The sequence below is a fragment of the Zootoca vivipara genome, chromosome 5, assembly GCF_963506605.1.
Source record: "Zootoca vivipara chromosome 5, rZooViv1.1, whole genome shotgun sequence".
NCBI classification, from domain to species: domain Eukaryota; kingdom Metazoa; phylum Chordata; class Lepidosauria; order Squamata; family Lacertidae; genus Zootoca; species Zootoca vivipara.
The window spans coordinates 42,649,015-42,675,795 of record NC_083280.1 but is presented as its reverse complement, the minus strand read 5'-3'; the positions used below and the strand labels follow the sequence as shown (position 1 = coordinate 42,675,795).

At 45.3% G+C, this 26,781-nt stretch overlaps 1 protein-coding gene across 2 annotated transcripts; it reads right to left on the bottom strand.

Moving 5' to 3' along the window:
- Positions 1-782: 782 nt before the first annotated feature.
- Positions 783-26,761, bottom strand: MMS19 (MMS19 homolog, cytosolic iron-sulfur assembly component). Of its 2 annotated transcripts, none has more exons than XM_035132529.2 (31): positions 26,622-26,761; positions 19,217-19,265; positions 16,975-17,075; positions 15,955-16,040; positions 14,903-14,977; positions 13,900-13,969; positions 13,679-13,807; positions 13,299-13,360; positions 13,050-13,136; positions 11,385-11,459; positions 11,037-11,114; positions 10,339-10,477; positions 9,853-10,007; positions 9,557-9,635; positions 8,557-8,682; positions 8,152-8,233; positions 7,133-7,230; positions 6,661-6,792; positions 5,699-5,854; positions 5,315-5,414; positions 4,837-4,939; positions 4,628-4,705; positions 4,330-4,456; positions 4,066-4,166; positions 3,932-3,988; positions 3,660-3,846; positions 3,241-3,323; positions 2,835-2,999; positions 2,683-2,742; positions 2,415-2,515; positions 783-1,602 (listed from the first exon to the last, which is right to left on the bottom strand). In XM_035132529.2, exons 3-31 carry the CDS (start codon positions 17,045-17,047, stop codon positions 1,575-1,577), a joined length of 2,892 nt encoding a protein of 963 aa, XP_034988420.1. In that variant the 5' UTR covers positions 17,048-17,075; positions 19,217-19,265; positions 26,622-26,761; the 3' UTR covers positions 783-1,574. The 2 variants fall into 2 exon arrangements, with proteins under 2 accessions (XP_034988420.1, XP_034988419.1); XM_035132528.2 differs by lacking the exon at positions 26,622-26,761 and adding an exon at positions 23,600-24,267.
- Positions 26,762-26,781: the final 20 nt, after the last annotated feature.

The window sequence follows — 26,781 nt, the reverse complement described above, 5'->3', positions numbered from 1 at the left end:
CACTCTGTTGACCTCTCACCAAACTGCAGATTTCTGTAGCCCTTTCGAAGCAGCAACATGAGAAGCTGACACTACCTCTCTGTGTTCTGCCCTTCCATGTTTGTACAAATAATTTATGAGTAGTCCAGAGCTAGTGGTGCATAGTAGGATTAAGGGGGAGGGGTGCTATGCAGGACTGGTTTTGTTTGACTACCTGAAATTCAGCTATGGAGCATGTATGAAAAGCAGCCCTGAGAAGTGTATGGTGAGGGGTTCCGTTATAATAGCCATGGGACATATGCCATTAAGCACTGCTTTCTTTGCAACCATCTACTTAATAAGAGTGATTAGGCCTTCAACACAGCCCCAGGCCCCACCATTAATTCAAGTTAAGGTGTGTGTGGTCAATGGCTAGACCAGTGTTTCTCAAACCTTGATCCCAAATGATGTTGGACTACAATTCCCATCATCCCTGACCACTGATCCTGCTAGCTAGGGATGGTGGGAGTTGTAGTCCAACAACAGCTGGGGACCCAAGTTTGAGAAATGCTATTCAAGAGTAGGTACCTTGCCAGCAAAAGTCTTACACCCAGGAAGGGTAAAGCATGGACTCTCTACTACTGAGGCTTAGCTGTTTCCCAGCAGGTACAACGCGCTATGTCATGGCCAGTCATGTACTTTCATTGATTTTCAAATGCAGTTCTACTATGTTCATTAATGAGGGTTGTCACTGGAAAGACACAGCAGAGGAACTAGGGAGCTGTAACCTTTGATGCCATGTATAAAATTCAGATGGGCAGTAGTGACACTCTTTAAAAACTTTATTTGTCGAACACTTTCCAAACAAGCAAACCACCACCTCATTGCAGAATGCCACACAGGGGCCCAGGTGGATTTCTGAACTCATCTTACTCCCAAGGCAGCTGCAGCTTCACCAATTTAATACCAGTGGCTGATAATCAAGAAAGTAAACCACCAGCAGCCTGTACTTACAGAAAAAGGCATACCAGATCAGTCAGTATCTTCCTATGCTAGTTTGCTAGATTTCTCCAGCAAACTAGCATGAAAAACACCTAGACACCTAGGCTCAGCTCTTGCAACTTGTATTCAGAAATATTCTGTATCAAAGTAATTCACTGTTTGATCTTTGCATGAGAGGTGCTAAGTTCATGCAGTAGGCTTTAGTTCTATTAGCACATGAAAAATCTCTCTGTACACATACACCATTATGGCAGGAAGGTGGGGAAGCTGGACTTAATATAAGGCGAAGGCAAGGCCCTTATTTCTACTACTTCCCCACAAGAAGCACTTTTGCCAGAGGTTGTTAGCAAACAAGTTTTTATTCTTCTGGCCCCATACATACATAATATACGGGGGTCCTGCCACCTCCACTCACTACCGCACTGCAGCAGGAACAGGGGCCGGCTGTTCCTTCCTACTGAACGCTGATGTGATTAAGAAAGGGCAGTCCACAAAAAAGTCCTCTTCTGCCCAGAGCCTTGCTGGAAATCTAGGTCCCAGGACATCAAGGCCGACAGCTTACCAGGTGAGTGGGGGCAGGTGAGATTGTCAATCAGGATTTGCAGTGTGAACCTTCACCTGGCAGGTGTCCCAAGCAGAAACCTGAAGAAAAAGAACACCACAGCAGGCTTTAGCAGCAGCAAGGCATGAACAAAGGGAACCCTTTTTATTTATAAACAAATACCATTTTCATTTTTTTACAAATTTAAACACAACCTTACACCCAAATACAAAACCTACTTTTATCCTTGACTTCCCTTCCCCCTCCCATCCCTGGTTCATTTTATTAACTCTTTTCTGCTACATATTCTATTTCCCCCCATTCTCGTTTTCCCAGTTTTATATCAAAATATTTCTTACTGCTGAATTTATTCTATTACTGTTAACATTTTTATGTGTTTACAATAATTCAGATATTCTACATTTTTTCCAGTCTTCCTTATAAATTTCCCCCCACCCTGATTGCTTAGTCAGAACCCAAGTTATTAATCCAAACCTCTACGCTCAATCAAAATGGCTTCATCCCATCTGTACAAGGATATGTTATCCTACCTCCAATGTAATTACAGTGAGCCTCAAGGACAGCCGAGTCGAGCAACTACAGTCACACCTCGGGTTGAGTACGCTGTGGGTTGCGTACTTTCAGGTTGCGTACTCGGCGGACTCAGAAGTTTACTTCCGGGTTCCGCCCCGCATGCATGCGCAGAAGCATTCTGCGCAATTTGCATGTGCGCAGAAGCCCTCTATCAGCGATTTGCACACATGCTAAAGCGCCGCTCAGGTTAAGTACTTTTCGGGGTGCAAACGGCACCCAGGAATGGGTTAGGTACTTAACCCAAGGTACCACTGCACAGTGTATTAAAGTTGGTACTGTTTTTTCTACACTGTCCCCCAAGAGAAAGAGTCCTGCTCACCATTCTCCTCGTGCTGCCACAGCTTCCTTCCGCACCAGGCGCTTCTTGTCATCCAAGGGTTTGGCTAGGGCTCGAATCACCCGTGACTTGTAAGGTATCACCTGGTAGCAAGCAGAAGCCACCATCAATGAGGTTCCCACAGTTCCCATGGAGGTCTTAATACCTGTTTCTGCTAGCAACAGGAGACAAGTAGATCTTGGCACAAGTAAGGCAAATGAACTACCCTGTTGGAGCATCTGGCAAGCTATCGGGCAGATCCATTACTTACCACCGGAGTGGGGAGGGAGGCAAGTGCATGGAGGCACTGTAGCGCAGCAATGCGGATTGCCTGCAATATAAACGGTACATTTAGTCTTCCACTGACCATCCAGGAGGAAACCAGGAGTATCCAGCTGCATAAAGAGGCTACCCAGTACTCACCATAGCAGGGTTGTCTGTCAGGCTGATAAATTTGCCCACGAGTGTGTCAATGTGCAGGCTCATGACATGTGGCGCCTCGAGCAACAGCGGCTGTAGGCAGTGCAAAGTTGAGAGCTGCACCACAAGGTCAGGACACGACAGAGCTTCCAGCAGGAGAGGTAGCAACTGGGGGATAAGAGGGTAGAGTCATGGAATCAACAGAATTGTAGAGTTGGAAGTGACCCTAAGGATCATTTAGTCCAACTTCCTGCAATGCAGCTGTCCCTTACAAGGACTGAGCCGGCATCATCTGCACCATGCTCTAACCAACTGAGCTATCCTAGCTAAAAGAGGGGGGCATCATTCTTCTCCAAAATAATTCCCAAGAGTTCTTAGGGCTTGGTGCTCAGCACTGCTGCACACTCACCGTAGGCAGCTCTGTCACTAGCACTGGTTTGGGCAGGTGGTTCAGTATGTGAGACAGGCCTTTCAGGTAATTCGCCTTCACATCTAGGAAGAACAGAAGGGCAAGGCTGAGTAGGCAAGCTCACAGTTTTGAGCTCTCCTACCCAAAATCATCTCCAGAAACTCCGAGGGGTCGGGGAAGAGGAAGAAAAAGGCAAGAGGCTCGAACTGCTCCTCTTGTTGTCGAGGGTTCAAAAGCTCCTGCTGTCCAAAGAGGGCTACAAAAGGCAGGTCATGCAAGGAGTCCACAATTTCTGCAGACAAAAAAATTGCTAAAATGCTGCAGTAGCTTCTCCATTTCAATTTGACCATTATTCCAACTGTGCTCCTCCTGTTAATTCAGATGATTTCCGTAAGGAATGGGACAGAGGAAATTCTTACCAGGAGCTGCTGTGTGGAAACCCTGCACCAACTGCGGCACACACTCTGTGAAGAAGCGCTGGCGAAACATGAGGCGCACCTCAGCATGGCAGCTCTTGCCCAGCACATCTGGGGAGTCGGCCATAAGCAAGGCAAGGCCATCGCCCACCGCAGGGCCAAGGACCGTGTCCCCCAAAAGCACGAGGAGCTGTAGGGTAAAGGACAGGAGCCATTCAATGTGGTAAGGGCACAGTGGCCTTCCTGAGGGTCCCAGGCCTTTCCCAGAAGCTCACCTTGTCCGTCAGGTGTGTGGTTAGCGGGTGATAGCGTAGCAACAAAGCCTTGCTCACCTGCAGGGCAAAAATAAAGCCACATTGAGCTCTGTTTCTGGCAGACATGGGAGGGATGGGGGATGGCAGAAACTCACCCACAGCAGCAGAGTGAGGGCCTGGCTTTGATGAGAACCCTCATTCAGACCATGCTCCAACTTGTTCATGGCCAACTCCAACAGCTCATCTAATTGAGGCCCTGGAAAGGGTAAAGAGACTGACTGTTGTTCCATGCAACTTCATGCATCAGTCAAGAAGGGCATCACTTAACACAGCCCAGCTCTGAGGTTTCACAAGCCTCTGAACAACACCCCCAACCCTTCAGTCCTAGGAGAGACACAGGCTATTGCTCCATCGGTTACCTGCTGGGTGCTTGTTAACCAGTCCTGCAAAGCATTTGGCAGCAGCTGTGGCAGTGAAAGGGCAGTCACAGGAGCAGCTCAGGGCTAGCAGTTCACGTAGCAAGCGGTCTTGCTGAGGAATTGGAACCTGAAAGGAAACCAGAGCGTGGGGAGGCATGGAGGCAACAGCAGAGCTTCAAGCTGCCGGCTCCCAACATCACTTGCCTAGGGATCAGGCACACAAGGCAGGATGGGCAGATCCATTCTCTCAGCCATGAGGCAACCTCCCCCCGCCCTCCAAATCTTCCCCAGGACTCACATTCCTTGGCAGTGAGCAGACAAAGGCCATGAGGAGTGCAACAAGCCTTCTCTGGGCTGCCATCAGACACTGCCCATCCTGTAAAGGAAAAGAAATATTGTTTCCAATATCCAAAGTCTCTGGCCACATTTTCCCATATGCAGCAGCAGCAGCAGCAGCAGCAGCAGCAGCAGCAGCAGCAGCAGCAGCGCCTCACTCATACAAGATACCTGGAAGGGCTGGAAAGTGGTGGGAAAGGTGTTTCCAGGTTGGAAGGAAAGCTCTCCATCCAAGAAGAGGGGAACCACTTTGGAGACACTCTGGGCAGCCTGCCTGCCAGGAAGAAGAAACAAGAACACTGGTTTACAGCACATAATAATATAACAATTCATTATTTATATGCTGCCCATCTGACTGCGTTGCCCCAGCCACTCTGGGCAGCTTCCAACAAATTAAAACATCAAACATTAAAAACTTTCCTATACAGGGCCTCCTTCAGATGTCTTCCAAAAGTCAAGATAGTTGTTTCATTTCCTTGACATCTGACAGTAGTATAAAAACACCAAGGAGGGGAAGGGGAGACTGCCTGCACTTCTGTTCATGGAGTCATGCTAGAACCTAACCTTATCCAAAAGCACAAAGATTGTGCATCACTACTTGTCACTCTGCAGGGACAGAGATCACAGGATGGCAGCAGCTGTTACTCACTCTGGTCTTAGGTGCGTACACGCACTGCTGATGACCGATACCATGGCTGATAAGGCTTCTTCCTTCAGCAACACACTGCTTGGCAATGTATGGGAATTCTCTGAAAATAGTCACGAAAAGCGGGGGGGGGGGATAAATGTGAGGGGATGGAGACAATTCCTGGAATCCTATCAGCTCCAAGGTCTGCCTTTCAGTTTGCCACCTGCATAATGGACACCTGACAGGGACACTGAGATTGTCCCCGAGTGGGTAAAGGCCAGCCCAGCACAAGGGAAAGGTCCTTCCCTTTCTCTCAAGGTTCGAAAGTATACAGAACCCCACCTGAGCTGTGGGTACTGGCCTGGTTCGGGGAGCACAGGGTCTGTGCTCATCTCCCCACCTTACCTTGCATCGCAGCCTTGACTGCTAAGCCCACCAAGCAGGGCACCACAGCCTGGTGGAAGTACCAGTAACTCTGAGCATCTTGCTGGCACTGGAATGCCACCTGCTGCAGACTCTGGCACACAGACACCACAGAATGGGTATTTGCAGGTATACTCTCTGCAAAATAAAAAATTCAAAAGAGCATTCAGGGTGGAGGTTACCAGTTCCAAGTTTTTTTTTTTAATTACTAATACATTATCACCATGGCCATTTAAAGGCATCACATTGTGTCAGAAATGGGTTAAGGGCCAAAACAGTCAAAGACTGATGGTCCTAGGCTTCCAACAACAAGCTGTACTTCTCCCGCTAATGACAGAATTATGGGACTGTACAAACAGCTCTCTACTAACCCCTTCCATACGAACAAGGAAGCTCTGCCTTACAAGGAATCAGGCCCCTGGGTCCACCTAACTCAGAGCTGTCTACACTGACTGGCAGTGGCTCTTCAGTGTTTCAGACAGGAAGTCATGGAAACATAAATTGTAGGGTTGGAAGGGACCCTGGGGATCATCTAGTTCAACCCCCTGCCATAGCTGCCAAGTTATCCCTTTTTTCAGGGAAATTCCCTTATGCTGAATAGGCTTCCTCATGAGAAAAGGGAAAACTTGGCAGCTACGCCCCCTGCAATGCAGGAATACGCAGCTGTCCCATACAGGGATCGAACCTGCAACCTTGCCATTATCAGCACCACACTTTAACCAACTGAGGTATCCAGTCTTTTCTGGAGATGCCAGGGATTGAACCTGGGGCCTTCTCCATGTTTAGCAGATGCTCTACTACTGAGCTCCAGCCCTTCCCAATCTTACACATCCTATTAATGACACACAGGTGCTGAGCCCTTCTGTTATTGCTGTCCCAAGCACTGGGCTAGGTTCCCCGCTTCCAAAGTATCAATAGTTTACCACATACAGTTCTTACACTACCTTGCTGAATCTGCTGGAAGTGCTGCAGCAGGACTGGAACTGTTTCCCTCACTATACTAGGGTGTGTGGACACAGCTGCTAGAGCCTGCAGGCGACGTTCCTGCTGGGATGGATTGCTGTCCTCCTGAAGCTCTGAAACACCATACAGAACACAACAGCCAGTCAATGAATTTGTCCCTAGGGACAAGGCCATGGAGGCACCACCTTTTACCCCTCCACACGCACAGGGATTTGGGAATAGTTGATTCTTGGACCTGGAGCTAACCTATCAGTCTGCCCATTTGGCCTTACTCACGTTCCTCAAGGTACAGAGACTGTGCAGATACAAGTCAAAGTCCCCTGCAACGGCTCTGCCTACAATGCAGCTAGCACTCAGGGACAGACGCTGTGAACCTCTGCACAAATGCTTAGTAAAGGCAGAAAAAGAGAGGACATCCACTTCCCCACAACCCGCCCAACTTGCATGCTGTACCTGATTGCAGCCCTTCTGAGAACTTCTGAACCAAGCACTTGCTGAAGGCTTGTGGATAGAGGGGAGCCAGGCGTCCAGCCGCCTCCATAGCTACCATGCTGCAGGGATAAAGGAGTGTGCAAGGATGGGTGAACTCGTTGGTCACTCAATACCGTAAAGCAACTCACAGTCCTTTCTGTGGTAATCTAATTTTATAATTGTAATATCGAGTTGTGCGTGCATTACATTTTATAAAAATGTTCCCTTGATTACAAGAGCTCTTTGGACAAGAATGCAGTTAGACAGCGATGCAGACTGCCCAGGGTTTTGTTAAGCTCACTCCACCTGGGTTCATCTAAGAACTTATCAGAAGAGGGTGGGATTCTCACATCACTATAGAAACTATGAAAAGGTATCACTGGATCTGTTTGGGAACTGTCCTGTGACTGGCAGGTTTGGATGCACAGCACACTGAATAGGAAATGCAGGAAGGGCAGAGGAAAAGATATAGCGCTTGAAATCTTAAAACAAACAACAGGATGTTAGCAAGCTAGACATAAAAAAAAGGGATTTAGAGATTATTATACTACGAGGGACATTTTTACGGAAGAATGTTTAACTACACTATTGGGTTCAGACTGAAATGAATCTGTGCTAAGAGAATGAGGATATGCGCTCTATTCACACATTAGAACAAAGCATGATAAACCAAAGGGTGTTATAGTACAAAACTTAAGGATGAAAAAAGATCATAAAAGCAGTATCAGTAAAGCCCTTTTCTTAATTAATACACATGCAAACCTTAACAGATCAGAGTAAGACAACACCAAACAGAAGCAGAATATTGGATTAAGAAATGAGTAATTCATGAGACTGTATTAGAAACCTTGTCATTTGCCATTTACAGGTAACGAACTAAAAGAATGTAAACATTTTCAATATTTAGAAAGAGATTAAGCCCAAAGACAATTCTGGGAAGTTCAACAATGCCTGCCATTTCCCTTGCACCCACAGGGTCCAGCCTTGTTTCCACCCCTCACCTCGTCTGGGAATCGTCCTCATGCAAGATTAACTTTGTAAGGTGATCCACAAACATCTCCACATCTGAGAGGGTCAGGAGCCCTGAAACAGAAGACAGACTGAAGTCCAAAGCTTTTCCTTTCCCTAGTAGCAACACTCTGCTATCAGTGCCAGTTTTACTATATTGCATTCCACTTCCTAGAGGCTGTCTGCAGCCCATACAGTTCAAGTTATGCAAGGTGGGGTGGGACAGTACCTAATCTGATTCAAGTCCAGCTGTCTGGCTGCACACACATGATGGAAACAGGTCTGTGTGCACACTAGGTGGATCTGTAAAGGAATGCACACCAAGGGGGAAATCTCTAAACAAGCCGTAATTCTTTCCTGACTCCTGGGAGTAAGTAACCCACAGATCAACACAATACCTTGCAGTGATCCTAGAAAGGTCAGAACCCGGATGCCAACCAACTGAAGTTGCACACTGGACTCAGAAAGTGCAGAGAACACCACGGAACACAGGGAGTCTTTGAAGCAAAGCAGTGGACTCTTGTCTGCAAGGGAGAGAAACAGGCAGTGTCATGAGACTGACCATCCTGGGCACGAATCACTAGAAATTACAAGGTCCTTGGTAGGGGCACTTTACTTTCTAACCCGGAGTCTGAGAGGACTGTGATCAGAATTTAGATAGTGAGGAATGAGAAACTTCCTAAAATTCTGAGTGGTCAGCAATGGTACATGGATAAGAAAAGAACGCAGATGGATTGCTCATTAAGAGCAGTCATCCACCAAGTTTACTCAACTGCAGTCACCACGTCATCCTGCAAAAAGCATTTCTACTTGGTCACTGAAAGCCATGCTCAAAGAAGCTTTGGTTCTGGAATACTTGGCTGGGGTCCCAAATGCATTGCATTTAAAGCATTCTCATACCACTTCAAACAGTCATGGCTTCTTCCCCCAAAGAATCCTGGGAACCTTGGTTTGTTAAGGGTGCTGAGAGTTGTTAGAACAGGGATTGATTGTTAAACCACTCTGGGAATTGTAGCTCTGTGAGGGGAATATTGGTCTCCAAACAACTATCTGTTGTTTAAGGTGATATGATACTGCTTTAAAGGTGTGCTGTAGTTGGAGCCCAACTCTTTTGTGTACATTATCTAAGACTTCTCTCACCGTCCACAAGAGCTAGAATTTCTTCTGGGAAGCTATCCTGTCAAACTCTTTGTTTTTCAATTCTGTTGTCTCTGCATTTCTCTTCTCCCTATTACTGCACCCATCTCACTGCCCAACCCCCTTCCCAGACAGGCCATTGCTAAAACCCATAGATTAAGGTGACTCTTCTCTGCAAACAACTGCTCTGGGCAAGACAGGAACATTGGAAGCCCAGGATGCTGCAGAAGGCAGCACAAGAAGAATGGAGAACCATCTCACCGTCTTCCTCAGGCCCCCACTGTTGCCGCAGCTCCAAGAAACCAAGCAGCACTTCCAAGATTGTCCTGTGCTGGCTACTCTACAAGAGATCAAAAAGGGCAGAGGATGGGTTGAAGGGACTAAGACACAGAAGGAGAGACAAGTTCTGCAGGCCATTGTCCTACATGGAATTTGAGCCCAAGCATATGCCTGGGGCAGGTATATGCCACTAAACATCCCTTAATATGAGATTGCAGTTACCTAAGCCCCTTTCACTACTCTCCATCCAAGCATATTCCGCTCCCATTTGTCCTCACCTGCTCATGCTTGGTGTACTGTTCCACCAGCAAGGGAAGTACACTGTATGTGATCCGGTAATAGGCTCGCAAAGAGGCCCCTGCAGCCGCCTGCAAGAGTTTGGCACTTGGCCACACCAGCTTCATGTCAGGCTCACACAGATGGTGTCTGCAATCTGAAACAGGTAAGAACGCTTGGGAGAAACAGTATCACTCCCGATGCCACTGCAGAAATCCCAGCAAGAAATAGCACTACTTAATTCCACCAGCTTGCAAACTGCAAACAGTTTCAAAGCTTAGTGGAGAACTTGCTGCCTTCCCACAAGTCAGCTCCAGGTTCCACCCCTTCCCTCCAGTCCTGTAAGCCATGGCTGTAATAGCATGAGGAGATATTTTTCCCTTGGGGAAGTGGTCATTTCCTCCAAGCAGCAGTTTATGAATTAGAAATGGAAGGTCTTTCACAAGACTGGAAAGATGCTAGAAAAGGGATGTTGCTCCAAAGGTTACCTTGCAGAATGCTTGTAAGGAAGGAATCTAAAAGATCCTCATCATCAGAACTGAGCACCAAGCGGGACAGACATGTTGACAGAGCACGCAAAGCAGACAGACCTTCTGCTTCAATCTTCTCACTTGCTGTCTGGAACACCTGTTGAGGAGCAGGAGGAGAATCAGCTGTACAGTGCAGACAATCCTGCAAAGAATCCAGTCAGTGATCCTGCAATCCAGCAAGTAATCCAGTGATCCAGCCAGTGATCATACTGGTAATGAATGGGGGAGAGGATTACAGGTCCGTCAAATATTACAACAGATAATTCATTGTAATGAAACTACTGTATTGGCACAAATATATGCCGCACACAAATATAAGCCACACCTTTAAAATTCAAGGGGGAAAGGGGGGGTACCTGAATATAAGCCACTCCCTTAAAATTCCGCAGGCACTCACATCCCTTCCGTTTTACTGAATATCTGTTTCAGCAGCAATATCGCAAAAGGCAATTTTTGTAAGGTCACGAATTTAAATTTAAACCACACTTTAACTTTTCACGGTCGGAATTTAGAAAAAAAGTGAGGCTTATATTCAGGCCAATACGGTATATAATGTTTCAAGCAGTCCCCAGACACAGAGAGCAGGAACAATGTGATGGATGCACTTTCACAGGACACCAGAACCACCTCGCTTTGGGAATCGTCACTCCTCTCACCTCCCTGCGCAGGGACGACCAAAGGCTGGGTAGGAACTCCTTCAGCTCCTTCTCCCCATAGATCATGCAGGCAGCATTCTGCAAAAGAAAGAAAGGTGGGGGTGGGTGGGGGTGAGAGTCAGACACGAGTCATCAGGGGTGTGTTGTTAATTTGCAGTCAAGATGCTGCATTACCTAGAAGCAGCACCAGAGCCACCTGCCACCCCTTAAATCAGCTTGAAGGGCACATAAATCCCAGTGCAGGGGAAAGAGAAAACTGCAGGCTTGCTTTGAGAAAAGCTGCAGGAGCAGAGAGGGCTGCATGGCAACCTACTGCGGAGCCTTGATACCTTTGCTCAGGGCTCTTACCAGGGTTTGCAGGGAGTCCAGCTTGGCACTTTGTACGTCAGAGTCCATTTTCTCAATGAGCAACGGGATCAGGAACTGTAAGGAGAGATGATCCTGGAAATCTCAATATACTTTGCTCAGCATAATATTATTATACCTCAGAAGATCAGACCAGAGCCCAAACAAGCAGGCCTCACAAATCAATGTAAAACCCATAAAAAGAGCACAATGCAATACTCCCCACCGACACTACCTTGCTAGTGACCGGGTATTTGTGTTCGAATACTGGACAGTCTGCTATCACCTTAGCCAAAGAGTGCTGCTATTTGTGTGAGCGGGAGGGGAGTGTCCATCATTGTAGAGGGTCTAGATTCACTCATGCAGGCAGGAAGCTACCACTGGTGGTTTTGCTGGCAGTAGCCACTAGAAAGCTCTGAGAGGATCATCAGGCTCTAAGCTGCACCTGACTGGAGCTGGTGTAGCAAAAAATCAGGAAAAAACACTCCCCACCTTTTGCCTGGCAGGGCTTTGGATATGATGCTCAGGTGCCCACTGCTGCCGGGCCAGAGTTAAGATTGCTCTGGGAGTTTCATAACTTTCTGACTTTATTCTAATTCTATGAGGGGCAAAATATACCTACCACAGCAGCAATTTGTGTAGCATACGGGCCATTTCAGAGAGCCATTAATCCCAGCTTTTTAAAAAATAAAGAAGAATTTAATTCGTCCCGCAAGTCGCTTCGTATAGCGAAAATTTCGTTTTGCGAAGCGGCTCCCATTGAAGTACGGTTTCCCATAGGGTGCCTCGCAAGACAAAAAAAATAATTCATCTTGCGAGGCACCCTATGGGACGGAAAAAATTCATATTGCGAAGCGCGCCATAGGAAACTTTGTCTTGCGGGTCTCCATTGAAATCGCAAAATGCTTTCGTTTTGCGAGTTTTTCGTCTTGTGAGGCATTCGTCTAGCGAGGTACCACTGTATTTATTTATATCTATAAATCAATCTCTCTGTCCAAAGTCTGATGGTAGTAGCAGTTTGAAAGATCAGTGTTGGGAAATGCAAAGGGACCGGAGTAAATATACTCCCCAACTCATATATCTGCAATAGACTGAAGTCTCAAAGTTAAGGGTAAAATTATCTCTACAATATGCTTGTTCTGTGATTAAATGCGTTGGCTTATCCTAACGAAGGCTCTGACAATGTGATGCTCCCATCAAGAGAAGAAGGAAATTTCACCTTACAACTTCTTTGGCCCTTCAAAAATCTTGTCAAGAGCAGCATGAGAGGTGGCGCAAGGGGGAGGGAAGATCTGCAATCAATGTCCCCTTCCACAACATCTTCTGTTGATGAGGAACTATTATAAATGGCTGCATCATGGGCCCCAGTAAGGGAAGTTTTTAATGTTTGATGTTTTATTGTGCTTTTAATTCTGTTGGGAGCTGCTCAGAGTGGCTGAGGAAACTCAGCCAGATGGGCAGGGTATGGATGGATGTATGTATGTACAGTATGTATGTATAAATTAATAATAATAATAATAATAATAATAATATGTCCACCCCAACTCTGTCAATGGATTATTGCTCAACATAGTATATCAGGATGGGAACCAACTCTGCTACAGGGTCTCAGGAAGAACCCACAGGGCATAGAAAACAGACTTCAGCCATGATACACAACGGCCCTACCTCAGCAAAAATGGGAGTGGAGGTCAGCACTGCCCGCAGGCTGATGATCAAGTCTTCCCTCTGGATTCCATGAGGATCATTGGAGGGCTGGAACAGAAGCAAAATGGAAAGATTTAGACATTAATGTGCTGAATAAACCCATCTCCATATGGACACCCCCAGTTCCAGGCATTACACAAACTATCCTGCTCCAACACCCATATCCAAGCATTGTGAAGGAGGGACAAAGCACCAGATTTACTCACTCACAGGGGTAAAGTCGATGGGGAAGTAGCAGGAAGTCACCTCAAACAACTCCTCTGTGAAGGGCCCTGAGAGGTGAAGACAGCAGTATGACCAAAACAGTCAGTCATAAGTCTGCACACGGACTATTTATTTACATCCTATTTAGTGCTACCATTCTCACAGGCCACAAATTGAGAGATAGAAAGAGAAAGGGAGTAGTCCATGGCCTCAACAGCAGGTATAACCTGTGGTTCTATGTTCAATGATTCCAAAGCTATGCACGCTTTAACAAGCTCCCCGTGCAGCCTGCATCCTCACACACCGCAGGCATGATCAGAAGTTTAACCAATCAACCAACCGCTTCCAACATGGGCTTCCCCACACTGACAAGGACTTGGACATACCCAATGCATAGCCTTTCACAATGATGTCGCGTACGATCTGGAAGGCTTTTAACAGGTTGCGTGGGTCCTTCTCTCCATCCATCACCTGGATGAACCCGAAGGTGAAATCGGCACCCAGACCTTTCAGTTCTGCAGGGGAAAAGCAGCAGGTAAGGAAATTCCCAGGGTTTTCCAGCAGGGTGTCCGACTCAGCCCCTTCCACAGCCAGCCATCCATCTCACCTGCCTCTCGAGTGCTCATGAAGTTAGTAATGATACTGTAGATTGTATGGCGATCCGCTTGCAGCAAAGACTGGAAGATAAGAAAAGCAGAGCTGGGAAATAAAGCAGTATTACGTGAACCTGTTCCAAGCCTTAGAGATTTATGTTTTTGTTATGATCCTCTCCAGTTCATGTTATCATAGTCTGGTCTGTAGATTTGGGTGCCTAATTTGCCTTCCATAACATCCTCTCTATCTTTATTTTTAGTCTTGCTGAGAGCAGCTCCAATTCCCTTAATGTCCCATGTGAAAATCAAGATACAGTATACACATTCACATCGGAACTAGAGGCATTTCACAGCAGAATTTGCATACATTACCACACACACAGGATACATGTGTCCACTCCTTTTATATTTAATTACTCAAGGCTCAGAGAAGTTGCCACAATCTCATCTTGTCCACCCACCCAACTACTCTTTCAAATAAGGTTATTAATAAGGGCAGTGGGGAGTAGATAAAGAATGGCAGCTAATATAGTTACTTGCCAAAGGCAACTTAACGTCAAGATAAATTTGAACCTATATCCAGCTCTGGTGCAATATTCCCCCAGGTTGTGTTTCATAGTTTTATTTATTTATTTAATAAACTATTTCTAGCCTGTCTTTCTAGGCAATGGACATCTAAGATGACTTACAACAATGGCCCATTACAAAATATCAGTAATACAGCCATAAAATGATCAAGTCTCAGATTTCCTAATATCGTTTAGACAGTGTCAAAGAGCAGGGGAGATGATTCTCAGAACTTCTGCCATGACCCAGTGCTTCAATTCTCTTGACAGCAAGAAAATATTGATGAGCAGGTCTTTGCTGTCTATTGTCCACCAAGAGGGACCACATGAAGTACGTACAGGATACTTCAGGAATAAGTTTAATAATAATAATGAGAACAGAAAGGCCAAAGCATGGATGTGGAACGCAAAGGCAAAATTTAGAGTATTTATCAGGGCTTCTCACACTTACCTGGACATGAACCTCCTGGAAAATGGCTTTGAGAACAGACACTGCCAGGCCTGGAGCCAACGCCACACACATACTCTAGAGACAAGGAAAGTAATGGTAACAACTCAGAACCCATCTACATGTAAGAATGGCTGCCGGTTAGCATGCTTAAGGCCTCAGACTGCCCTGTATGGCATATTAACAGTCAGTGCAATGGAAACAAAGAAAAGGAGTCCATCATTTAATCAGTGTGAGAATGACCCAATCATTAAGAGAGAAAGGGGGGAAATTCACTGTTAATTAATCCCTATAAGGGACGCGGGTGGTGCTGTGGGTTAAACCACAGAGCCTAGGGCTTGCTGATCAGAAGGTCAGCGGTTCGAATCCCCGCGACGGGGTGAGCTTCCCTTGCTCGGTCTCAGCTCCTGCCAACCTAGCAGTTCAAAAGCAACTCAAAGTGCAAGTAGATAAATAGGTACCGCTACAGCAGGAAGGTAAATGGCATTTCTGTGTGCTGCTCTGGTTCGCCAGAAGCGGCTTTGTCATGCTGGCCACATGACCTGGAAGCTGTACGCCGGCTCCCTCGGCCAATAACGCGAGGTGAGCGCTGCAACCCCAGTTGGTCCCTTTACCTTTATCTAATCCCTATAAATCCCAAGTGGATTCAGAAAAGATTATTTCTACACCAGCACCTACTACCTTAATCAGCCTGTCTTGTAGCAGCTTTCAATGGTCTCTGTTAAATGAGCCAGAGCTGTCAATCTACTATCCTTGGGGAACCTTAATTTTTTACCACTGAGCAGATGAAGAGACAGTGTCCCCAGTTTTGCCACAGATTGCTATCACTTGATTATTTCTGCAAGGCTTCTTATAAAAATTATTTGCTTTTTCGTAATAATCTTATCAGGTGATCCATTCTGTATTTCTGTTTCTTTAATATATTTTGCTCCGATTTTATTGTGTTGTGTTTTGGTTTTAACCAAGATCTAGGGCACTACATACATATACTTTTATATTAAGTTGCAAAACAGAAATGAATAAACGAGAATGACTACCATGAAAAAAATTCTCACCAGAGCTTTGAGTCCCTGCAGCACAGAAGAAATGACCAGGTGATGATCTTTCAGCCGGTTCTCATAGAACAAGACCAGGTGGGACACTGGAACAGAAAAGCATTATCAGAAACTAGGGCTATGGTGGTAGCTGGGCTTAGCTACCACAAATAGAGATCCATGGGGCAAATTGGCATCCACATCCACCTCAGCAGATTTGAAAGGATGAAGGAAAATGCAGAATCATTACAGGTCACTTGGCAATACAGGCATTCTCCCCCTACTCTTGGCTCCTCAGACCTATTTTAAAAAATTCATCTGATGACCGATAAGTGGTTGCACACAAACATAAAATACCTAGCACTATGACCAAAGAAACAGCAAGAGGACATTCTGAAAGGGAAACTGCAAGCTAACTGAACACTTAAGATCTCCCATCTCATAGGACATTCTTTGGTGCAGAACCATATCTCAGACTGCCTCTAATCATGTGTTCTTGGGATTGCAGATATTATTATGATTATTGAAAGTTAACAATGCTACCCACATAGCTCTGGACCACAGCATGGTAAAGAGGTCCCTGTGAAGCCACTTAGTGATGGGCACTGCCAAGGGTCTGAAACTAGCTTATACACATTTGGGAAAACTCAGGCAGGAGTCTCAGTATTCCAGGAGAGTCATACCATTAAGTCAAGCCCTCCCTCTCTGTGTCACCCTAAAATCCATAATCCTCTTGAAAGTACAAAATACATTACTCCTTACTGCTTCAGTAAGGCATTGCCTTCCATCTTCACTCTCTTCCAAACATTTAACCGCTTTCTAACAGAAAGTTAGAGCTTTCAATAAACCTGAGTTCACCCCAGTTACTCAACGAAGAAGCATATGGCGTGTCAAAAACCACTGAGTCATTGACTCCTGCCTGCCTAACCTCCTGCTGCTAATCACTACCCTCGGGCATGATCCCTTGAATGCTGAGGCCAGCTCCTGAAGCAGCACTCTCCATGGTTGCAAAAGAGTGAGGACTGAGCCCATATGTCTTACCTTCCTGCTCTTGAAGGAGGGAGTAGCATTGCAGGAGGACTTCAGAAAGCGTTTGGATGCCCTGTGCACGCATCCGAGGATCTGCATTCTTAAGAGGAGACCTGTATTTACAGACACAAAATGAAGATTTTACAGGCCATAGAAGGAAGAGAAGACAGTGAAATATGTTGTTTCAGCGAGTTTGGCGGGGGGGCAATGAGAGACAGTATTCTGATTTAATTTGATGATTCAGTTAAGTGATCAGCTTCCCTTCCTTTTGATCGGGGCTTCATAAGTTATGAGCCAACATAAAAGTGATTAGGAGAAAAAAGGCTGTAGCTCAGTGGAAGAGCACTTGCTGTGCAAGCAGAAGGTCCCAGGTTCAATCCCCAGCTTCTCCAGGTAAGCCTGGGAAAAACTCCCTGCCTGAAACCCCAGAAAGCCAATGCCAGTCACTGTCAACAAAACTGGGCTAGATGGACCAATGATCTGACGCTGTCCAAGGCAGATTCCTATGTCCCTACATTATGTGTTTGGCTTCCTCCCTTTTGTCCAGGGCGTCATGATTTATTGGCTGGTTTGGGCTAGTTTAGCTTTAGGGAAATAGAGCCTAGGCCCCACCAGGCTCACATGCTCCATCATCTGACCATCGTCTGGGCAACAGGAGTTCAGAAGCTTTGGCTTCTCTTCTTGATTAACTACAAGCTCGCTGCACCGCTTAAACCTTGACAAACTGTGGTTAATCTACACTGTGAGAAGTGGAAACAAGCCAGCTTCAAATCAGTTAATGAAGTTGGCTTGTTTTCACTAACTATTAAGATTACCTACAGTTTTGGGTTCACATGACATACTAAACCATGATTAATCTAAAACTGAAGTGAAAGTTTTCAATCAAGTGGTGATTGTGCTGAATGAGGCATGGGGAGCAGGTAGTGTGAAGTCTGTGGGGAGGCTAGGCTCAATCTAAATTGATATGCTTATTTATTTTTAATTTGTACTTATAGCCATTCACCGAATGGCCCCAAAAGTATCGCAATTAAAGCAATATATGAATGCAACCTATGACTTGGATTTTGTAGCCAACCACTTTGTCATGGTAGCCTGTGCTGATGTCTAACCCTGCCACAATATGCTCAGCATCAGCTCCTGGCACATTACTGCCAATGGAAGATTGCTATACAGTTTAAGGTAGGGATCAGGAAGCTGGGGCCTTCTAGATGTTCTAAGACCTCAGCGCCTACCAGTCTCAGCCAGGATGGTCCATGGTCAGGGATGATGAAGGCTGCTGTGGTCCAACAACACTGGATGGCCACAGGCTCCCTATGCCTGTTTTAAATTCCAAGGAATTCAAGGTTGGTGGGAACCACAATAATGAACCCAAAGTACAAATTAAATTAATGGTTAAAATGCTTCTGCACTATCTGAGATATATACACAAAGAACAATGTTTGCAGTTGTTTAAAGAACACTGACGTGTCAATATATTCCTCTTTGCTCTGTTCTGGTCCACCACATAGGTGCTCTTCACTCAACAGACTGCTTCCTTGCAATGAGCAATGACTACATCTGGCAGTCTGACCATCAGGATAAGAAAGGGAGTTTTCATTTTTCCTTCAGGCTGATTCCCACCAGAGCAATCTACTCATGTCAGGAATGTGAAGTGAGTGTGGAGGGAGAGCATTTGAGAGAATAACTACTTGTCTAGTAAATCTGTGGCCAAGGTAAAATTTAACCAATGATTTCCTGGCTTGCAATCCAAATTTAACCTCTATGCTACATTGAGAGGAGGGCTCATCACCACCATTTAACGTAGCTACCAGCCTAGGCCAAACATCTACCCATAAGAGTGCCCTGCAGTTTATCTGGTTGGCTAAATGGAGGCGCTAGCAACTGCTCTGCCAACAATATGTACACCTAACTGCCATGGAGGCACTCTCCTCCCAGATTGCTAGGGAAATACTGGGAAGACCTGAAAGCATGTAGCCCAAAACCTTGAGTTACTCATCCCAATGTCAGGGTAGCAAAGTTTCAGGATACCCTAATCATGTAAGTCATTTTATCTGAATTGAATTTTGCCCAGCGTGGACAAAGGGCATCCATCAGGCAGGCATTAAGCATTGAACAACAGAATTATAATGTTGTTGCAGTAGTCCAAAGAGTCATCCTGGACACCGGCATACATACATACATACATACATACATACATACATACATACATACATACATCCCAGAGCAGTAAGCTGTTGCACAATCTTCTACTTACCCCAAGTTTTCAACTACATCTAAGATGGTGCAGGTCCCAGCTTTTACTCCTAAGAAAAAGGAAGTATCAAAAGGTTAAATCACGATAGGTAGATTGTTACACCAAACTAAACAGCACTTCTTAAAACAAATTTAGACATGGGAATCCAAGTTTCAGGTACAGTGCAACTTGCCTTTCATGTTTGCACAGCTCAGAGGCAGAGCACGTGATCTGCATACAGAAGGTCCCAAATTTCCTTCCAGTTAAATGGACCTTTTGCTTGAGACCTCCGCTCAGAGTATGGAGCAATGGCTCAATTGGTATAAGGCAGTTTCTTATACTTCTTATCACAAATTGAAAACCATTTAATCTACAGGAAAAGGAGTGGGAAGCTGCATTTGCCCTCCACTTCTCTGCTTCCCCACTACAGTGCTCTTCCCCCACCACAAGCAAGAAACACAGTGCTAGTCTGCCTGTCCTAGTCTTTTGAAAATTGAAGGGTTAACTAAGATTCCTTGCAGTGCTTCTTCCAGCCAGGAAAATGATAGCCAAGAAGCATACTGTCTCTCTAGGCCAGCGGTAGATACCCATGTGGTCTCCAAATGTTCTAGACTAAAATTCCCATCACCCCTACCTAACCATTAGGCATGCTGGATGGGACAGATGGAATCCAGAAATTTTAGGAAGTGTCAGGGTGCCTACCCCTCTAGGCCCTTAATGAGACAGGCAACTTTTCCCAACTTTTTGTAAAGAGGTCTAATTGCAAAAGTGAATGGGCAAAGGAACATCAGTTCTCAAGCTAGTACTGACACATCTCTGAGATACTGTGCAGTTCATTTAATTTACCGGTATATGCCTTGGACCAAGTAAGACTTTAATTAAGCAGGTGCTCATACAGCTACCTAAAAGCTTATTGAGTGCTACAGAAATCACAAAGACAGCATACAGAAGAAGAGCAACAACTGCCGGCAGTGAGCAAGGCACAGTTGACTTAGTCAGCTTTTCGTCTGGAGATGGTGCATTCTCCAGGGAAAGTAGCCTGCCAGATCACTATTGAAACAGCCTCTTACACAAGCAAACATGCATGTGTTTGTACACACCTATCTGAAAGACTGGGATACACAGGTGACTCAAGGCAAACATTGCTTAACCCTGTCCCTAACCCTAAACAGAGGCATAATATACTTTGTTTTTACACCAGAGGAAAAAGCACCGGTCAGCTTCTGTCCTAATCAACCCTGTGATTGCCAGTTCATGGGTAGCTGCCCTCCTTTGCTCAATTCACTTGAGCACTCACCTGCATTCCCAGTGACAAAGAGGAATGGGCACCTGTCATTATACTGCACTGTGTTGCTGCATCCTTGCTGGCAACTCCAAACATGAGGACTTTGCATCCCTGCAGGAGTCCAGGAGCTGTGAGTTGGCACATCGGGAGAGCCCTTATCGCAAAGGGCTGTAATGAGCCTGAAAAGGCAGTGGCTGCTTGGGTCTGTGGAGCTGTATGTCTTTGCTACTTGAGTGCTCACTTAAGGACAACAGCTGCTTTACCTCAGATTATGGCTGTGATGATAAACACACTTATTAGGAAGTAAACCCCAATGAGACTTATTTCTGGGTAAAGTTGCTTAAAATTACACTATATAGCCAATACATTTTATATCCAAATTTCAAATGACTTTAGTCATCTGCTCCCCTAGTGACATTATGTATGTATGTATGTATGTATGTATGTATGTATGTATGTATGTATGTATGTATGTATGTATCTCTGGGCCATTTGCCCATGTTGCACAGACAGCTTAATTTGTAGAGTTGCACAATACATTTTAAATGATGCAAAATTTCATCCAGACGCAGATTTATTTATTTCATAACATTTATATAACACTTGATGTCAGAAAAATCTCAAAGTGGTTTACAAAAAGAAGTTCTAGCACTCAAATTTTAAACTGCCACCCACATTTAACAAATTTCAATGTTTAAATTGAATTTTGAAAACTTATTTTAAATTATTCCAAAGTTCAAGTTCAGAAACTGCAAAGAAGCCAGTGGCAACCATCCCATCCCTGCTGAGTAGTTCTCAAACTACCTCATTAGCAGTGGGGAGAGCTGTCCAGCAGCCTCCTTCATTTTCCCTAGATAAAGGCATGAAACAACCTGTCGCTTGAAAATACTATCTCTCTTGCAATTAGAATGGGGAGGTGGGAGGAGACAGCATGGGAGTACAGAATATCTTCAGTCAAGTTTGGCACAATTTGTTAAAACAGCTGATAGAGTACTGAAAGACCAGTGTGAATGAACCAATTATAAATCCTGCATTCTATTCTTTTCATCAGCATCTCACTCTCAAAAGTACAAGGCGTACTAATTAAAGAGCTGCAAGATTTATTTTCTTAGGAAGCTGTTCTGAAAGCCAGGAGAACCATATTTCCAAGAACACCTCTCTATACTTGAAGGCTGGTCCAGAACCTAATTTGGAGAGCGTGTGTTGCTTAAAAGGAAGGTTGTTTAAAAGTTACTGCACTCCTGTCCTCTTCTCAGCTGTATCTGGGGCAAGTTCAGATGTGTTAACTATGTTCAGTATATCATTATTCCCAAAGTAAAGTTGGTGTCCCATATGCATATATATTGGATGCCAAAATGAGCCCAAAGAGAAGGTAGTGACAGGTTCTTATAGACTGGGGGACCCTGAGATATGCAAGACAATACTGGGTTTGTCTTTAGAGATTCTCAGTTCTTCCAAAACACAAGCAGGGTTCAAGGGCCGCACATGCACACTGCCCCCATGCTGTTCTGCAACACTGGCAACAGAAAGCAGCACACAGAAACACAATGCCCTCAGCTTCTGGAGTTAGGAATTAACTGAAGATCTATCTGTGCAAGCTAGTTTCCTGGTTCATGAAGTTGGGATAAATAGTACAAACATCTAAATGCAGATGACATCTACATGTGGATGTCATCCAATTCACACAGTTCCTGGTCCAGTGAGAGCTAAGAGATATCCATGTGGATCATTGTTTCCATACACAGATTTCCTTAGTTAGGTCAGGATGAGGAAGCATGGTTGATTGACAAGAGAAAAGTTTAAAACTTCACTCTTTGCCCTTCCATCTTCTTCTATTTCCATGAATGTTTTTCAGAAGGCCACAGTGAGTATTTAAATGAAAACAATGTATTTAGTTTGTTTTTTGGTCTTTATTTATATTGCATGCCTTACCATAATAATTTTGTTGCAGGTCTACACTTGCAATACCTATTATGAACCTCACCAATGCTGCTAAAGTTTGCAGCATTGGCAAAAGCTGTAGCTGTGCTACAAACAGCCTTACAAGTACAAATAAAGTGAAGTCATTTTCAACAGCATATCAGAAACTAACACCCACTCACCCCTCAGAAATCTAGGAGTCCTGAGTTCCAGAACTCACAGAGTTACAGTATATGGGTTAACTTGCCTTCGTGTGGAAACATGGTAAAGCAGCTACATCATGATGAATTCCCAAGTGGCTACCACACCACAAATAGTCATCTGAATTATGATAAACCATCTATATTTTCTTATAAAACATTAAGTAAACAAGCCAGTGTTTCCAGGAAGAAAAGTATGCCTCTTCATGATGATGGAAACTCAAGAACACTTCAAAATCCTTTAACAGTCTTTAAATGATTCGGTCTTCTCTTGTATTTTTAAGGTAGCTTGGGTGATTAAGGGTTAGGTTTCCCTATCTTTTCATAATTTTACAGTACAGGCAAAGGAAATGGATTAATAAATGGTAGAAAAGAAGAGGTCAAGGAAACAGGAAATTATATTGAGTATGCCCAGGTGCACAGGCTCTCCGTTGATCTGATCCCCTGGAAAAGTACATTCCTGAAAACACATATGGTTTTATCTCTAGCCAGCCTTGCCCACAGCAGCCTCCTCATAACCCAACCTCAACACAAGCGTCCAGCTCATTATCGTCTCTGAAATAATCTTCAGGAGGCGAAACAGCTCGTTACTTTGCCCCTAATTAATGCCGTGAGTCACACTGCCTCGCCCGATCAACACCCTGCATGCGCCCACCCGACTAGCCCTAGTAAATGCCAGTACGCCTTATCCCGATGTGGGTGGATGGAATGAAGTTAGGCAGAGGCACTCTGCACACGCCCAGAGAATCTCGTTTGCATTCCTTTACACACTCCCCCGAATGAATTCCGATCCTGAGCACAAATCCAACTGGGCGATCTTTCTCCCTGACACTAGAGCTCTCCTCTTCTTCCTCCTCCCTCCGTCCCCACAGGCTCCTGACCACCCCTCGAACCGCCGCTTCGGTTCCTCTCTCGCCCAGCCCGCGGCACTGCTGGAGCCCGCCTCCTGCTCCCCGGCCCTGGCCTTTGCCCCCCCCCCCGCCCCATCCCCACACGCACCTTCCGCCGCCTCTCTGGCCGCGCCTTCCCGCTCCCAGCCCGGCAACAGGGACGCGTCCGCCCCCAGGTCCACCTCAGCCCCTCCGGCCGCCATGATAAAGCGAATAGCAAGGCAGGCGAGAAGCGCACAGCGCGCGTGCGCGTCCCCTCTGTCACGTGTGAAAACGACAGGGGCAAAGCGGGCATCACGTGGCAAGAGGGAACTCTATCAACGGGCGCAGTTCGCGGGGAGGGCCGTGAAAAAGCAGGGGCGCAGCCCGAAGGGAGGTGGTGGGCAGGCCTGCCAAAGGTCAGGGCGGGCGCCTTAGGCCGGGTCACGGAAGGGGTGGGTTTTGCTTTGCGTTAAGAGGGCGCGCAACACGCAGGAAGCCGGGAAGCGCAGAAGTGAAGCTCGATGCGGCTTCACACAACCATTCCTCCGATGCCAACAGGCTTCCACGCGCTCGAAGGAGGGGGAGGAGAGCGCCGCGTTGCGTCTGCTGGAGACTAGCCTGTGGACAGAGGCTCTTCATTCTCGGAATGCCATCCCTGGATATACAAAGAATGCCACACGCACTTTATGATTTTGTTACTAGAAACGGCGCTTAGTGTTAAAGATGCAGGCTTGTTTTCCATTTGCTTTGTTTGTTGTTTAGTCATTTAGTCGTGTCCGACTCTTCGTGATCCCATGGACCATAGCACGCCAGGCACTCCATTTGCTTTAGGAGGCCTAAAAATACCAGGCAATTGGGCAAAACACGTGCATCCAAGGAAGGAAACACTCAGACCTCTGGTTTCAGTGAGGAAATCGTTTTAGCGATCCACGCTCCAAGTATAAATTATGGCAGCGGTTCTCACATGTATCCGCCCACCTACCCGCGAACTGCAGTGCACTTGGAGGAGGAATCCAGTGATCAGGACAGGAATCATTGTGGTTTGGTGTTAGTGGTGGAATGAATAGATCTCTGCACCCCGCTCCACCTATTTATCTTTCAGAAGTCTGCTGTCTTTGCTGGTTATCATTGCCACCTTCATAAAGAAGTCCCATCTCCAGTGCTAAAGAATGAACAATTGTTGTACATTTCCAGTACATTTAACGCTTAGCTTACAGTGTGCAAATGGTTAGGGTATTTTTCAGTAGGATAAATAGGCACATCTAATCTTTTCCCCTGAGCAAAGGTCAAAGAAAGCTTGCCCTCTGAACTAATGCAAAGCACCAACACTAATGTTGTTCCAGCATTTACTAAAAACTAATTAATTTTCTCAGGCCTTTGCTGGCTATTTATATACGGCAGTTTTATTTTAAAGTTATGTCTGCCCTGGCCTATCAACTGCTGCTTTATTTTATATTGTAATGCATTTTCATGTATTTTTAAAAAATGTACACCATCTTGTGGTTTCAAATTAAAAACAGCATGTAAAGATTTTAAATAAATAAGGACATTTGTTGCTTTTAAAATACATTATAGTATCCTTTTCTACAACAAAACAGTGCTTATTCCCAAGCAAATGTATTCTGCAGCAGGGCAAAACACTATTCCTATAGTTATGATGGTGCTATGATTTAAGTGCTCAAGTTTTCAAAAAGCAAAACTCTGCATGCTCTTTTTTATTTCTTTTTAGTATCTGGATTAGCAAAGTTTTCTCTCTCTTGCTTCAACATTATAGCAGTTACAGGTAGGTAGCCATGTGGGTCTGACGTAGTCAAAACAAAAAATAAAAAAATTCTTTCCAGTAGCACCTTAGAGACCTTCTTCAGTGTGCATGCACATGAAAGCTCATATCTATGACAAACTTAGTTGGTCTCTAAGGTGCTACTGGAAGGATTTTTTTTATCATAGCAGTTGTAAGGCATTGATGGCAGTTGGGGTGAGAAGAGGCATGTTAATTGTGTACTTCAACTGAGGTATACACACAACTATCTAAACCACACACACAACTCACACATACTTCAGAAAGGTCATTAAGTCCAAAAGGTCTAAAATTACCTAGCTCCACCACTCGCCAACACAGCGTTACCTTCAAAGGAAGAGTTATGAGATAAGAGATATAATGGAAGAAGTAGGATAGGTATGACACATATCCAGCACTCTTGATGGGACTAACAGCCTGAAAAAGCGACACCTGGATTTGACCCCATTTGGGGTTGGCCAGAATGGTAATTGACACCAGAGATCAGAACAAAATCCTGAACTTGCCATGTCTTCTCTTCATAGCATCCAGCATTATTATGTAACCATGGTCAGCTTTCCCAGTGGACACCTCTGCCGCACTAAGCTGGCTTCCCAGTGATAATCAAGGCCTAAAGGTCTGAGAGAGCATTAGTTCTATCACCCCTCAAAAGCAGATACACAGAACCTCTCCCCCCGCCAGGCTGTAGCTATCTACATCGTTCAACTAATACTAAATTATCGTTAATATGTACATTAATATAACACGCTGCTTTACAGAGTAATAAAAATAAAGGTGCACCGTTCACCAATGTATTTCCCCAGTCCCATCATGAAAATAGGGGGCTGAGGGTTGAAAAGCTTCATAAAAAAGGCAGGTCTTTTTAAAACAAAAATAACTGAGGGATTGGAAGGAAGGAAGGTGGCTCCCGTTCATATTTTGAAAGGGAGTCTTATGCATCCAGGGCAAAGGCGAGTCTCTTCCACTGCCCATAGGGTAGACTGCCATGTCAGTCTTGCTAAATCCAACTCCCTTTCAGTACAACAACAACATCGCCTTTACATATTATTGCTGGGCAAGCTGGCTCCTCCGCAAGGTAACAGGACTTTGGGATGCCAACCCCAGCAGGGCCATCTGACTGCTCTGGCATTTGTTGGCATATAAAGAGCCAGCCTTTGCAAATTATTATTATTAATAATAATTTCATTTCTATGCTGCTTTATATTTTTAAGAAAAAAATCTCAAAGCGGTTTACAGAATATTAAAACAATAAAACAATCTGAAGAAAGTCAAATATAGAGTATACAGTCAAAGCAACATAATTAGCAGAAAACTAAAATATTATCCTAAAGATTTCAAAATAAAACATTACAAATCTGGCTGCCCTAAATTGGGCCTGGAGGTCGCGCCTCGTGAGAGTTCTAGGAGGCAACTGAGGAGCAGCCGTGCGCTACGAGCCCAGGCCAGCTCCCGCTGCTCCCGCTGTCGGGGGCGCTGGCCCTGCTCGCTTTCTCCCGCCCCCGCCCCCTGCA

What these genes read in the sequence shown, in the direction of transcription:
- MMS19 (XM_035132528.2), bottom strand. Translation starts at nt 23,693, where the DNA reads ATGGCGGCCGGAGGGGCTGAGGTGGACCTGGGGGCGGACGCGTCCCTG. An exon ending in AGTACACCAAGCATGAGCAG is followed by an intron (nt 9,636 to 9,852) that starts GTGAGGACAAAT and finishes GATCTCTTGTAG; the next exon opens with AGTAGCCAGCACAGGACAAT. An exon ending in GTGGGGGCCTGAGGAAGACG is followed by an intron (nt 8,683 to 9,556) that starts GTGAGATGGTTC and finishes TCTCCCTTGCAG; the next exon opens with ACAAGAGTCCACTGCTTTGC.